The sequence below is a fragment of the Mesoplodon densirostris genome, chromosome 14, assembly GCF_025265405.1.
Source record: "Mesoplodon densirostris isolate mMesDen1 chromosome 14, mMesDen1 primary haplotype, whole genome shotgun sequence".
In the NCBI taxonomy this organism is placed as follows: domain Eukaryota; kingdom Metazoa; phylum Chordata; class Mammalia; order Artiodactyla; family Ziphiidae; genus Mesoplodon; species Mesoplodon densirostris.
In genome coordinates this window covers 88,595,376-88,610,182 of record NC_082674.1, presented here as the reverse complement: position 1 = coordinate 88,610,182, position 14,807 = coordinate 88,595,376, and the positions used below count along the sequence as shown (strand labels likewise).

The following is a 14,807-nucleotide window of genomic DNA, read 5'->3' as shown; positions in this document are numbered from 1 at the left end:
CAGACTGCTACATCCAACCTCCTACTGGACATCTCTACTAGGATATCTCACAGATAACTTAAACTTTACACCTTAACACGTCAAAAAACCAGGCCTGAACTCTTGAATCTTCCCATTACCCAACCCCTTTTCAACACCACTCTCCCCATCTCAATAAATGGACCAGCAAATCCTAAGTTACTCAAGGCAGAAACTGAGGTCGATCTTGATACCATCTTCTTTCCCAAATTATCAGTAAGTTCCATGGACTCTATCTCCAGAATACCAAATCCATCTGCTCCTTTCCAGTCCACATGTTCCTTCAACCTACCAGCCTCTCTCTTGACACTCCCTCCACCAGTTACCACATACATACCAGCCAAAATTTATATTTTTTAAATATAAGTAAGATTAGGTCACAACCTCACTTAAAAGTTTTCAATGGCTTTCTATTGCTCTCAAGATAAAATGTAAACTCCTCACTGTGGCCTATAAGTTCCTGTGTGATTTGGCCCCGCCTGCCTCTCCAACTGCATCTGCGGTCATTCTCCCTCTTCACTTGCTACACTCCAAACACAATGATCTTTCAATCCTCAGAACACACTAAGGTCTTTCCTACCTGAGAGCTTCTGAATACACAGCTGTTTTATTTTATTTTTTTCTTTTCTTTTTGCGGTATGTGGGCCTCTCACTGTTGTGGCCTCTCCCGTTGCGGAGCACTGGCTCCGGATGCGCAGGCCCAGCGGCCACGGCTCACGGGCCCAGCCACTCCGCGGCACATGGGATCCTCCCAGACCGGGGCACGAACCCGTATCCCCTGCATCGGCAGGCGGACTCTTAACCACTGCGCCACCAGGGAGGCCCTACACAGCTGTTTTAAATGCTCTGCTTTATGCTTTTGGAATGACCAACTCTATGGCATCCTTCAAGTCTCAGTTTAAATCTTATCTTCTCAGATAGATGTTACTCTATTTAATTAGATAACCTTGGTTATTCCCTGTCCCAGCACTCTCCGTTGCTTCCACAGCATTTTCCCTATTTTGTGAACTGTATATTTATTTGCTTACCTATATACTGTCTTCTCCCATAAGTAGAATAAGGGCAGGGGCCATTTTACTTACTACGTATTCAGGACCTACTGCAGTGTCAAGTAGACAGTAGGTATATGTAATATATATTTCTTGAATGAATATGGTCCTCACCCTCAAAGCACTTTCTATGTGGGACAACAAGACCCAGAGGGCCCTTCAGAAAATACCTGGTAGAGTGATTCCATGATTCTACTGAACTTTCTCAACTATGATTTCCCAAAAGAATTGTGCCCCTCATTCTGAGGGAACTACCTACAATATTACTGGAAATATACAAGAATACTAATTCTACCAGCAGCAGAGTATATGAAGGGAGGGACAATAGCCAAACAAATTTCTCAGGAAAATAAATTTTGCGCCCATTGTGCCTAGGAATGAAAAACCATAAAAGCAAAGAGAGGCAGAAATATAATTATAATTCTATGAAACTTTATCAACATTGAGGCCACATAACAGGACATTATGGTATGGATGGATGCAAGATCTCTGAGGAAACAGACACTATTTCTAAACTTAAAAATAAACAATAGCAGCCCCTTTTCTCCATTCTAAAATTACAATATGAATTCTAGGCAATCCACTCTTACACCTACTCTTCTTTAGAGTACTGGTTCTCAACTGGGTCAGTTTTGCCTCTTAAAAAGCATTAGTTGATGTCTGGAGACATTTTGGGTTGTCACAACTTGGGGGTAAAGGGTTCTACTGGCATCTAGCGAGCAGAGACCCCAAAGATGCTGCTAAACGCGCTACAATGCACAGAACACTCCCCACAACAAAGAATTATTCAACCCCAAATGTCATTAACACCAAAGTTGACAGACTCTGCTTTAGAGTAGCATGTGATCAACAACTTAATATCATATAATTGATAGGCATACATCACCTCTGGAAGAACATATAAGAAACTAGTAAGAGTGACTGTCTCTGGGGAGGGGAGCTAAAGGCTTGGGGGAAAAGAGGAGTGGTAGGGAGATTTAGTTTTTAAATATACACCCTTTTGTGCCTTCTGAATTCTGTACTACACGTACATGTTACCTATTCAAAAACAATAAAACATAACCAAAAATTAGTGTGGCTCGAGACTATGATCTCAAAAGACTACTTTCAATTCATGAAACATTACCAAAAAGAAAACAAAAAGAACAGGACCTATGTTGTAGAATGAATCCTGAATTAAGAGTTAAGAAAATCCAGGTTTTGTCACTCCAAACTGTGCAACAAAGCCTACCACTAAACCCGGAGGGTGTTTCCTCATATGCAGAATGGGAGGATGATGCACCTTACTCAATGTACGCACAACTGTGAAGATCAAGTGAAATAATGCAGGTGAAATACTCTACAAACTATTTAAGAGCCATACAAATACACTGTTTATTATTATTTTAAGATCCTGGTATCATGAAAGAACAAAACTAGAAATTATAAACGAGACCCTTTAACATTATTCCCTTCCTAAATTAGACATCTTTTCCAATATCACTGGGGCTTTAGCAATTGTTTCTGTCAACTGAACTGAAATCTTCAATTTATGCTGCAAGAGGCTAAGCAACTCAAGGGAAAGGTCTTATGATGAGCTATACAAACTGTAGGTGATCAATACTTATTTGATGATTTTTACGCTTATGATAAAGGTTAAGAAAAAAACTTTTTCCTGAGTCATTCAATTTGCTACAAAATAAGCAGAGGTGAGGAATTTTGGCTCTGTTAATCCTCAACAATAATTCTCTGATTGGCTGTCTTAATAGAGAGAGGTCAGCGAAAAACATTCATCAATACAAAACATGTATAGTTTAAACACCAACTCTCTTGCCTAACAGCTGGGCCATGTGGGCACAAGCCAAAGAGTTAGGTCTCTTACTCATGAAATTACTGAGTCATGAAAACAACACTTTCAGTACTCATGTCTTTGAATGTCAAGGACAGCCAATATGTAGGAGCTGCTAGCAAAAATGATTAATGATAATGATGCTGTAAAGTTCTCTAGTTTTAGCAATTCTGAGCTGAACTAAACGAGCACAAGGACAGAATGAGTGAGGCATCAGTCACCGGAAAAGAAAAAGGAAACCGGAGGCGTCTTACGTGATATACTTGTTATAGAGGATGAACGCATGTTCAATGTTGCCTTCCTCAGAGTAAATAGATGCCATTCGGATAATCTCCACTCCAGAGCGGAAGTACCGACGGGGTGGAATGTCTTCATTTATCTCGACTGCGCTACCCATCTGGGAGAGAGCCCTCACCCGGTCTTCGGGTGGGAGGCTCACATCTCCACGGTCAGACATCAGGACCAAGAAGTTCTGAAACAGAAAAAAAAAAAAAAAAAAAGATGGCATCGACACCAAGGCCCCCCTCAGCCGAGCACAGCCTAGTACACTGTTTTTCCCATAAACCTCTACCTTACAAAGAAATTAAGAGAAAAATACCACATGCTGTAGCTCATACCAAATAAGGTCTCTTTCCCATAAGAAGCCTGAGACCCTCAAGGAAGCCCATATCACAAGGACGAAAGGATTGGCAGACTCAAAAACCCATAATCCCTGCACCATAATTAGGTGGAACAAAGAGTAAAACTATAATGAGCCACGAGGGTTTCAATTCTCTCTTCATGCTAATCGTTCCACGTCATTAGGTAGCCCTGGCCTTGGCATCATACAAAGGACAGTATCTTATATTTTTTCCACTATCTCTCCTCCCGGCTACCCAGTTCCATCCACCCCAGTACCTGGCAGAGTATACTCAATGAACTTTCATGATGATAACTGACTTCAAGCTGATCATTTAACCTGAGGGTAACTGACTTGAGCACACGGTTAGTTAGAGGAAATGGTGTGGGAATGAATGCTCATAATCCTAACTCTGCTCATGAAACCACTATTCCAGTCAATCTACAACATCATTCACCATTTCAGGGCAAGGAATTTAGATCTAGAAAACAATGTATTCAAACCTATCTCCAAAGACTAAGTACTCTTTGAATAACAAAAGGACACAAAGATAACTTGAAATGCAAAAAACAAACCAACAAAAAACCCTGGACGTTTTCCCTTCTTGGGTCTCAGATTGCAGTCATTCTATAATCTTTCTTGATATTGTTGCTGTTAGAATCAGACTCCAACTTCCAATCAGATACCACTCTATGATCATTTCCAAAAAGACTCTGGTAATTGGATACGTACTGAATTACAGCACATCCTAACCAGCATGCTGTAGAATATACAAGCTACAGCAGATTTTGGAATTCAAGGCCCTGTGTCAACTGGCCTCATTTTGTCTTTTCAATCTTAAACCTCACTCATTCCCAACAGAGATCTTTTGCTTCAGTCAGGATTCTTATCTGCCCAGAAATCCTGACATTTCAGTTTCATTTGTCTATCCACTGCTTTTGTTTTCCATTCCAACCCCTCCCTCAGAGATGGTCTTCTCCGGGCCAATTCTATCTCTAGGTCACACTTCCTCCACCAACCTTCTTCTCAAACACCCTAATAGTACAAAAGTTGTGGGGACTACCAGGGATGTAGAGGCATTCCATCTCCCGTGGGAGCTTTTTTAGGGGCTCAGAAAGCTACTAGCAAATCTAAAACCTCCCCAAGTTGTCTAATTAGTAAACTCAGGGCCAAGCCCATCAGAGCTAACTGAAGCAGAACAAGCTTGTTGCTCTTCAGTCCCTCTTGGTTAGAGGATCTTTTGCTAGAGAATGGAACCCCCTCCCGAGGCCAGGAAGTGGTGCCCAGAGCTACAAGGTTGAGTAACACTCCAGGGAGGAGATGCAGTATCCGTAAATAAGGGGGGAAGGTGGCATAAAGAACCGAGGGGGAAAGATGAGGAGGAGGCGAGAGGAAGTAGCAGGAAGGAGCGAAGGGGGCGTATACAGTGGAGAGGGACCTCCTGACAACTGCGTGAGGCCCCCTTCTCGAAGGCACTCAAGCCCAAGTTGTCAACACCCGGCAAAATCAGCCAAGGTTTTCGGGTCTTTTGCGTGCGGTAGGAGGGGACGCGCTGGGCCCGGCTGGGAACCAGAGCCGTCAGGGGCCTCGCGCGCGGCAGGCCGGGCAAGGGGCGGGGGGAGGAGAAGGCTGCAGGCCCCACACTCACGGTGGCCGCTCCCCGCCAGAGTCCGACCACGCTCAGCAGCCCGGCCCCACCATACTCCCGGGACCCTTCCCCACCTGTCCCCTCGAACGACACTCGGCGCTTCCGGAAACGTCACATCCGGCGCCACCCCGCCCCCTCCCTCTGGTCTATCGGTTAATTCTCAAGAACTTAGGGCAAGGGGCGGCGACTGGTGGGCGGGGCTAGAGCTGCCACCTGCGGAAAAACCCACCAATGAGGAGAGAGCGGGGCGGCGGCCACTTTGGTAAAACAAAACCAACGGGGAAGAAAGGGGAAACAAATAGTTAAAGGACCCAATGACCAAGCTAACTTTTATTTTTAGGTTAGCGCAGACACAGTAAATGTCTGCGCTAACCTAAAATGTCTGCACTAACCACCGATGCATTCCACCATGTGAAAGGCTACACAAGTTGTAATACAACATCCCCTAGAAAAGCTTAGAAACTATGGAATCAGATAAAATCTATTACATAAATCATACATTTATTGGAATTAGACTGGCAACTTTCATGCTTACCCTGTGCCTTCATGTCCTTCACATTTGTGAGGTGTATTAAATGATTATGTCAGTCCTAAAAAGCTACCTTGTCCCAGTTCTCTGGAGAAAACTGTATGAGCTTTATCAGAATTGACTGGGTGTTGAACACTATCCCCCCAGTCTGTCAATGCCCTATATACACTACTAAGTCATTGGAAAACCAGGAGATGAGCTGTGTTTTTACTTTTATTTTTATTGCTAAATACATATCCTCGGGTCTTCTCTATGTGGAAAATTGCTTTCTCTGAATTTCCATTCCCTTATTTTTTAGAAATTACTCAAGTCTCAGCTCTTGATTTCTCCTTAATTTTGTTCATTGCCACATTCAGAAACTCAATGTTCAGTTCTGTTTTAAATCTTTGTGGCCAGAGAGGTAGGTCACATTAGACTCATTGGCTGTTAGGGTCCATCCTTGTTAGTGGCAAGGTTTCCAGAGGAAGAGTATTTGGAGAGCAAGCATTCTAGTGGTTTCCACTAGTAGGATCTAAAAGTAAATTTCATTTTGTAAACTTTAGCACACCACTTTAGCCCCTCACATTCTTTTTTGAATACTGGTTAAATCATTAATTATTTTTTAGCATGTGTTACAACAAAATTTTACCCGTAAATTTGAAAAGCATATCTTCTACAACTGTTTCCTTTTCAAACTGAAAGCCTTTCAAAGCTTCATTAAGAAAAGACTTCATCAGCTTGTTACTAGAAATTTCTATGTTTTCATGGATTAACTGATTCTGTTGATGGGGTTACCATCACATAAGAAGCAGGTGCACATTTGTTCTAGTTTAGCAATATTAGTTTTTGGTCATCATAATATTCATTAAATGTTTTAATATTTAAATCTGTTTCAATTTCTAGTCTGAATTTTGTTAAATATTACATTTGAATTTGTCCCTGCTTCAATGTATAGTATTCAGCTTTATAAATTTTAAAAAATATTAGTAGACTAAAGAACAAAGTTTAATATTTAAGATTGTCTAGAAATATTATGTCAATATGCATTTGTTCTTGACCACTATATAATATCAATGAATTTGCTTGCTTTTGACCACTGCAAAATTGTCAAGTACTTTTCTATTTATCTGCACATACTATTTCATAAATGGGTGTGCTTAACAAGTACTAAACGCTTTAAAACTGAAATGGAAACCCATTTGCTTTGGAGTCTGATTGTATTACCCAGTAATTGAATTGCTTTGTCCTACTGCTGTCCAGAAGAATACCCACAATTTCTTTAAACTCTAAAAATAGTTGCTATAATAAAAAAATCTTCTGCCTCATTGTCTTATTAACTTAAAATTTTGAATCTTATGAAAGAACTACTATTTTGATTTTGAGTAGGATTTTCCTGCCAGATAGCCCCTCTATCACACCCACATAAATCCAACATTCAGAGAGGGACTGCTGATCTGAAAACCTGGCTAAACTTACCAGGGTTTCTAAATCAGGGAAAAGAAAGCTCCCTCTGAAAATTTCAGTTGGTTTATGTTACTTTCTACACACAATTGTTGGCCTGAGGTATTAGACAACTGTTTTTTGCCTAACAAAGGACATAAGACTAACTTTTTAATGTCAAAATGCCAATAAAATTGTATTGAAAATGAGTGTTTAATCTCTAAGGGTCACTGTGCAAAACAATGGGGACAAAAATATATGTATGACACATGTGTATATTATGAATGCATGGAAACTATGTTCCTTTTCAGTTGGAGTTGGAATTACCTTATGAAGAAGTTGTTCCTTGAGAAGGCTCCAGTAAAACTAGTAACATTGAGATGAGTCTGAGGGTTGGGGCTCCACCTGTAGTTTGTTTTGAAGAATAGTGTCTCCTGTCACCAAGAAAAATATCTAGTTGGGAAAATGAGGTTTTGTTTTGTTTTTTAAAGATATATATATCATGCAAGCACCATATTTATTTATTTATTTGTTTATTTATTGGCTGCACTGGTTTTTCGTTGTGGCGCGCAGGCTTCTCTAGTTGTGATGCGTCGGCTCCAGAGCACGTGGACTCAGTAGTTGAGGCACGGTTTAGTTGCCCCGCAGCATGTAGGATCTTAGTTCCCCGACCAGGCATCGAACCTGTGTCCCCTGCATTGGAAGGCAGATTCTTAACCACTGGACCACCAGGGAAGTCCCAGGAAAATGAGTTTTTTATGTATGCTTGTAAAGGTTTGAAATGTGTGTGTATTATTACAATTAATGCTTAAATTTGTGCATAAGCAGTCAATTTTATTTTAGACGTATTTTCTTCCTTTGTTACCTGCTAGTTAGCTGTGAGTTATATGACTTATTCCTAATAGCTGAGAGCCTTTTGTTTTAGGTAAGAGTGCCATTCTCAAGGTTGAAAATTTCAACAAGAGTTAAATGAGAAAAGAAACTTTAGGACTATTTGAGTTGTACAGTTTAGGTTGAGGGATTTTATCATTTTATATTTGGTTTACACATTTATTTGCAAAAATATTGCCATATGAGCAACCACTATAACTTTGATTGCAAGATAAAGAATTGCATATCGCTGTATTTATACTCCTTGAAAAACATTCATTCATTCATTCATTTATTCAATCAATAACTATTTATTGAGTACCTACTTTGTGCCAAACACCGTTCAAGGCATTGGGCATATATTAGCCAACAAAGCAGACAAAAAAACACACAGCCCTGCCCTCAAGGATCTTATATTCTAGTGATGGGTGAGGGAATGTTGGATTACAAGCAATTATGTGATAAATAAGTAAATTACATAGTATATTAGAAGATTCTAAATACCATGGGAGAAGTGGGCTCTGTAAAGATAATCAGATGGAAGGAAAGGAGACGTGCAGGGGGGCAGCTGTAATTTCAGATAGTGTGGTCAGATAAACCCTCACTGGAAAGATTTGAGTAAAGCTTTGGAGGGAACAGCAGGCAGGGAACAGCAGCACAAAGGCCCTGAGCCAGGAGCTTTCTGATGTATTTAAGGACCAGCAAGGGCTGCGCGTGATGGGAGTGGAATGATGACAGGGAACATAGCCGTAGATCATGTGCAGCAGGGTTCAGCACACTACTTGTCTTTGCAAATGAAGTTTTATTGGAACACAGCCATGCCCATTCATTTACATATTTTCTATGGCTGCTTTCATGCTACCACTGCAGAGTTGAATAGTTGAGACAAAAACAATCTGGCTCACAGAGACTCACATTTTTATTGTCTGGTTGTTTATTTGTTGACCCCCGATGTAGGTAGGGCCACATAGGCTGTTGCAGGGACATTGGCTTTGACACTGAGAAAAATGAGAAGCTGTGGGAGGGTTCAAGCAGAAGAAGGACAGGATCTGACTGATGTTTTGAAAGGATCATTACAGTGGCCGTGTTGACAAATTTTAGGCAGGCAAGGGTGGGAATAGGAAAGCCAGTCAGGACTGTGGCTCACAAGGTACACAGGGGCGCCCCCCAGGACACCACATAAATTCACCAGCCTGTAGCAGGATATTTAAAATTTTTGAAGGATTCACAGCAATATTTGACATCTGTTAGATACCATGTGAGCTTCTAGCTGGTAAATAGTTCACAGTTTCAACATTAGGTCGTGCTATATTCCTTTCAATGCTGTCATATGATTGTGAACCTGGGATTTTGGCGGTAGTTGTAACAAAAGGCAAGTACTAAATGAAGATCAGTGTGGAGCAGGAAATGAGTCTGGCAGCATCCAATTTAATTCTAAGGTTTGAGATGTTGTACAGTGCCCAACAGTCCCCCACATTCCATTAGCAAGTAATTGTGGTTATTTCAGAGTGAAATAAAAATATTTTTCTTTTAATTCACATGTATTACTTTTCAAATGTCTACCTAGTTGTTGGAGCATAGTATTATTGTGCATATGGAGCATTTTTCCTGTGGCTGCTCTAACAAATCACCACAACTGGTGGCTTTAAAAAGCAGAAATTTATTTTTTCACAGTTCTGGAGGTCAGAAGGCTGAAATCAATACCACTGGGACAAACTTAAGGTGTCAGTAGGATTTACACTCCCTTCAGAGTCTCTTGAGGGAGCTTTCGTTCCTTGCTTCTGCCAGCCTCTGGTGGCTGCTGGCATTGCTTGACTGGTGGCTGCAACACTCCAGTCTTCGCTTCCATGGTCACTTTGCCTTTCCCTCTTCTGTCTCTCTCAAATCTCTTTCTGCCTCCATTTTGTAAGACGCGTATGATTACATTTAGGGCTCACCCTGATAATCCAGGATAACCTCCCCATCTCAAGATCCTTAATTTGGTCACATATGCAAAGATCCTTCTTCTAAATAGGGTAGCAATATTTATAGGTTTGAGGAATTAGCATCTGATCTCTTTGTGTGGTCGCTATCCAGCCTACTACAAACATAAATGCTTATTAATTATTGGCACCCAACTAGTTAATACATGGGGCTGTTAAGTATTGTTTTTAGCCTAGAGGTGAGACACCAAAGGCTTTGTGAATCTAGAAAGTTTGGGAAGCTTCTGAGTTAGGAGGCTCTCCTAGTAATCTGGGCAGCAAATGATGGGGAGTTGGAGTAACGTGGAAACGGAGGAAAGTGGTTAGAAGTGCACAAGTTCTAGATACGATTCAAAGGTAAGGCAGACAGAGTTTGCCGATGCATGGTTGGCAGGGAAGAAGAGGAGTCAAGTGATTTCGAAGGTCTCTGGCCTGAGCAACCGAAAAAACGATATTACCATGAACTGAGATGAAGAAAACTGGGCATGCACCAGGTGTTTTGCTGGGGAGGAGGGCAGGTTGGAGATTCCATTTTGTACATGCTTAGAAAAGTCAATAAAAGAGAAGGAAAAGAGGGAAGGAAAAGATACACATTCCTGACCAGGACCTGCCTTCAGACTCTCCCCCTGCCCACAGGCTTACTCCACCTCTCATGGTGGCCAAACGTCCCCCAACCCATGAGCCCTTTAGGTTGTTGTGTTTTGACTTCCTACTCAAAACATGGACTGAGCAAATACACACATGAGACATCAGACAGAGGAGACTCAGAAAGCCTCATCTGACCCAGAGTCCTAACGAGAGTAGTGTAAATGGGGCTCTGCTTCGGGAAACTGAAAATTACAGGGCCCCCACATTTCAAGTAATTATGGCAAACGATGGAGCAGAATTTCAGAAAGATGGAGGCGGTTGCACAGTTTTTGAATCTCACCAAACCCTCTCATGGAGCTAGATCAACCAAAACCAAGTGCCCATGGGTAGCACTTATCGAGAAACTAGAAACCCCAAAACAAGAGGGTGTGTCAGACCACCACCAACACAGACCTGCCTGGTCCCAGCATCTGCACCAAAGGAAGTGGCAGACAGGAGCAAGCATCTGTTGGACATGAAGACAGGAGTCCTTCAAAATGCCAGCTGGTATTCATTGGAAAGCACTGTGGGCCAATATGAGAACAGCAGCTGACTGGGAGAGATTGTACCAAACTCTAAAGTGAGTAAGGACAAGGGGCCCAGAATAGTCTAAAGGGCTGGAGCAGTCTAGCCCATCTACAGCTTCAAACGGAGCAGCCAGAGCTCCTTTCCAGGACGTGACCCACACAGAAGAGAAACTTCTGGGAGGAAAAACATGCACAAAGCGAAACGTGTTGGTAAAAGTCAGGGAGGGCAGCAGAGCCAGGAAACCTCCAGAAGTAAGCCACTATGTTTTTGAATACTACATTAACAAAGCAGACAAACAGAGATTCTGTGAAGTTACAAAAGCGATTCTCAATCACACCTCCTTTTTCTTTTCTTAATATATATATTTTAAATTAATTTATTTATTTGGTTGTGCTGGGTCTTAGTTGCAGCAGGCAGGCTCCTTAGTTGCAGCTCCTTAGTTGTGGCACGCGAACTCTTACTTGCGGCATACGTGTGAGATCTAGGCCCCTGACCAGGGATCGAACACGGGACCCCCTGCATTGGGAGCGTGGAGTCTTATCCACTGCACCATTAAGGAGCTCCCTTTTTCTTTTTTCTTCCTTCCTTCCTTCCTTTCTTTAAAGCTCCAAGTCATTTATTTATTTATTTTATTATTATTATATTTTTTTTGTGGTACGCGGGCCTCTCACTGTTGTGGCCTCTCCCTTTGGGGAGCACAGGCTCCGGACGTGCAGGCTCAGCGGCCATGGCTCATGGGCCCAGCCGCTCTGTGGCATGTGGGATCCTCCCGGACCGGGGCATGAACCTATGTCCCCTGCATTGGCAGGCGGACTCTCAACCACTGCGCCACCAGGGAAGCCTGTGGCTCCAAGTCATTTAAAATACATGACTTCTTACTAAAAATCTCCAGTTCATATAACCAAGGGGTTTATAACTTCTCCTTTAAAAGTTGTATTCCTGGAACTTCCCTGGTGGTCCCGAGGTTAAGATTTGGCGCTTCCAATGCAGCAGACGTGGGTTGAATCCCTAGTTGGGGAGCTAAGATCCCACATGCTGCGCAGCCAAAGAAATATTTTACAAAGTTATATTCCTGTGTTATTGAATTTAGTGGTTTAGATTTTTTTCAATGTTTAGAAGATTTCAATTTATTTACCAGGAACAAACAAAACCTAATGTAAAAATAGTTTTCCAGAAACGATTTCCATCATTCTCTTTTTCCTTTCTCCTGCAGACTGGTGTTTTATCTTTATAAGTTCTCCGTCATTGCATAAGAAAGCTGCTCTTCTTCCGGTTTCATAAGAGATGGTGAACAGTGGTAAAATATCCAGGTTACCTAAATTTCTAGAGTACACTTCAGGGAGCAAAAGATCGGGTGGGATGTTGGGGCTGAGTGAGACATACAGATTCTGGTGAGACTGAGAGTCATTCACAAACATCACTGGGCTGTGGTGAAGGGAGAACAAAAATAAATGAGGTTCCTGCTGGTGGACGGGAAGCCAAAAGGAAGAAGAATGGTGCGTAGCTGGGCAGTGTCATTAGGCCCATAAGTGCTGTGTCTTCTGATAGTAATTATGAACAGGAACCAACTAATAATTACTAATAACATGTAGGTGACCAATCCTTGAGAGCTGAGGCAGAGACAAGGAAAGATGGCACGATACCTTGTCCCTGGTTCATTGAGTTTCCCAGGCTGGGTTGTGACCAGTCTTGGGTGAAATCGTAACTAAATCATTTTTGCTAAGGGGATCAGCTTTCATGGGGTCCTTTCTCTGCACTCTGTCCAGTGATAAAGCCCACTGTTTTATGCCTCCTGGAAAACAGTTATTTCCAAACAGTATAAGTGAAGCATTGATGAAACAGCCATGAAGAATATGTTTCCACATGGCCTCGCACCTCCTTTTCAAAACGCTTTTAAAACATTTTTCATCCAAAAATCAATAACAGAAAAGGATTGGGATCAAATCCCATACAGAGGTAGTGGAAGAAAAAGGAGAATAAGGAGCAGAATAGCATCTCTTCAGACAATAAAATCAAGTTGGAAAAGACAGGTCCACAAAACAGATCAAAACTGTAACGTTATTTCAAAGTGGGCTAAATGATGTTAGGAAAAACAATGGAAAAGATGAAAGAACGTGGATCGAGGAGGGACTGGGAAGTCATTGTTTAATGGCTATAGAGTCTCTGTTTGGGATGGTGCAAAAGTTCTGGAAATGGTAAATGCTGATAAATGTCACCTATGGGTGTTTGGTTTTAGCTGATCTTCTTCCATGAAAGGGTTTGGAGAGATTCAGAAACTATGCTGCTGCCTTCATCTTTCTGAGGTCCTGCTCAATCTTTTGACATAATTATTTTGAATTTGGATAGTGCTGATGGTTTCACAGCATTGTGAATGCATTTAACGTCACTGAATTGTATACTTGAAAATGGTTGAAATACTAAATTTTCGTTTATGTATATTTTACCATAATAAAAAAGATCAAAGAACAGCATAAATCAGAATTAGGTAAGATGATAGAACTCAGGACAAAATTCAAAATAAAAGAAAAAATTTTCAGAACTGAAGACTAAATTTAAAATAATACGAGTGGGGACTTCCTTGTTGCCCAGTGGTTAAGAATCCGCCTTCCAATGCAGGGGATGCAGGTTCAGTCCCTGGTTGGGGAACTGAGATCCCACATGCTACAGAGCAACTAAGCCCGCACGCCGCAACTACTGAGCCCACGTGCTGTGGAGCCCACGCACCACAACCAGAGAGCCCACGAGTCGCAAGGAAGAGCCCACGCACTGCAACGAAGAGCCCACGTGCTGCAACTAATACCCGACACCGCCAAAAATTAATTAATTAATGAATTAAATTAAATAATATGAGTGAATGAACATAATGGATAATGCCTTAAGAGAAACAAACAAGAAAAGGAAAAAATTTTTTTAATCAAAAAGAAGATAAAAAGAATTTTAGAGAAATGGCACACATAAAAGATAGGCAAAAAGAGTCACATTTTATTGTAATCATTTCTGAAGTGGGAAGAGAATTTTAAACATTGGAAAACCCTTTCATAACTGTTATCTCAGTTGGCCCACCCTGATAGAATATTTTTGAAAGGTTGATTAGGCAGATTAGATTGATTGAAAATCTTTCAGTATTTAAAGTTTGGGTCTCTTTCATTCCAGAAATTCTATGTCTAGAAATTTATATATAGCTATACACATGTATAAAGATGTTCACATTGCAGCCTATCTGTAACAGAGGACAAAAACAAAAAATAAAAAACAAAACCCCAAAGTGAAAACAACTAAAAGTCCATCAGTATTGGACTGGTCATATAAATTATGTAATGTTATGCAGCTATTAAAGAGAATAGAATGGATGTACGCAAAAATTGGGAAAATCACTATGCAAGACAGATTGTAGACTATGTATAGTATGCAGCTCTTATATAAAATACAGGATATCCATTACGTACAAATACAGACAGGATACAACAAGTGTGAATATAAGCACTTAAATATCTGAAAGAACCACACAACAAACTGGGAGAGTTGGACAACTTTCCATGTCCCTTCTTATTGGAATTCTGAAGGGTACACACACGAACTAATGGACCTCTGCTACCATCCTCCGGCTAAGGCGGGAATTGCAGTCATCAGAGTCCTCTTTCCTAATGAAGCGTCTCAGTCCGCCGGCGTGAGGACGTCATCTCGACGGGCGGTGGCGCATGCGCAGTAGGA

The 14,807-nt window shown here is 41.4% G+C and overlaps 1 protein-coding gene across 3 annotated transcripts in view; it reads right to left on the bottom strand.

Annotated features, from left to right (window-relative positions):
• The window catches only part of STAMBP (STAM binding protein), a 31,102-nt gene extending 25,810 nt beyond the window's left edge, over positions 1–5,292 (bottom strand). For 2 of the 3 annotated variants that reach the window (XM_060117074.1, XM_060117076.1), the window contains exons 1-2: positions 5,237–5,292; positions 3,150–3,367 (exon numbers count right to left, since the gene is read on the bottom strand). In XM_060117074.1, coding sequence (XP_059973057.1) covers positions 3,150–3,352 — 203 coding nt within the window. In that variant the 5' untranslated portion in view covers positions 3,353–3,367; positions 5,237–5,292. Of the gene's footprint in view, positions 1–3,149; positions 3,368–5,162 lie in introns of all 3 variants that reach the window. The other variant, XM_060117075.1, reaches the window with a different exon arrangement.
• Between the last annotated feature and the right edge of the window lie 9,515 nt (positions 5,293–14,807).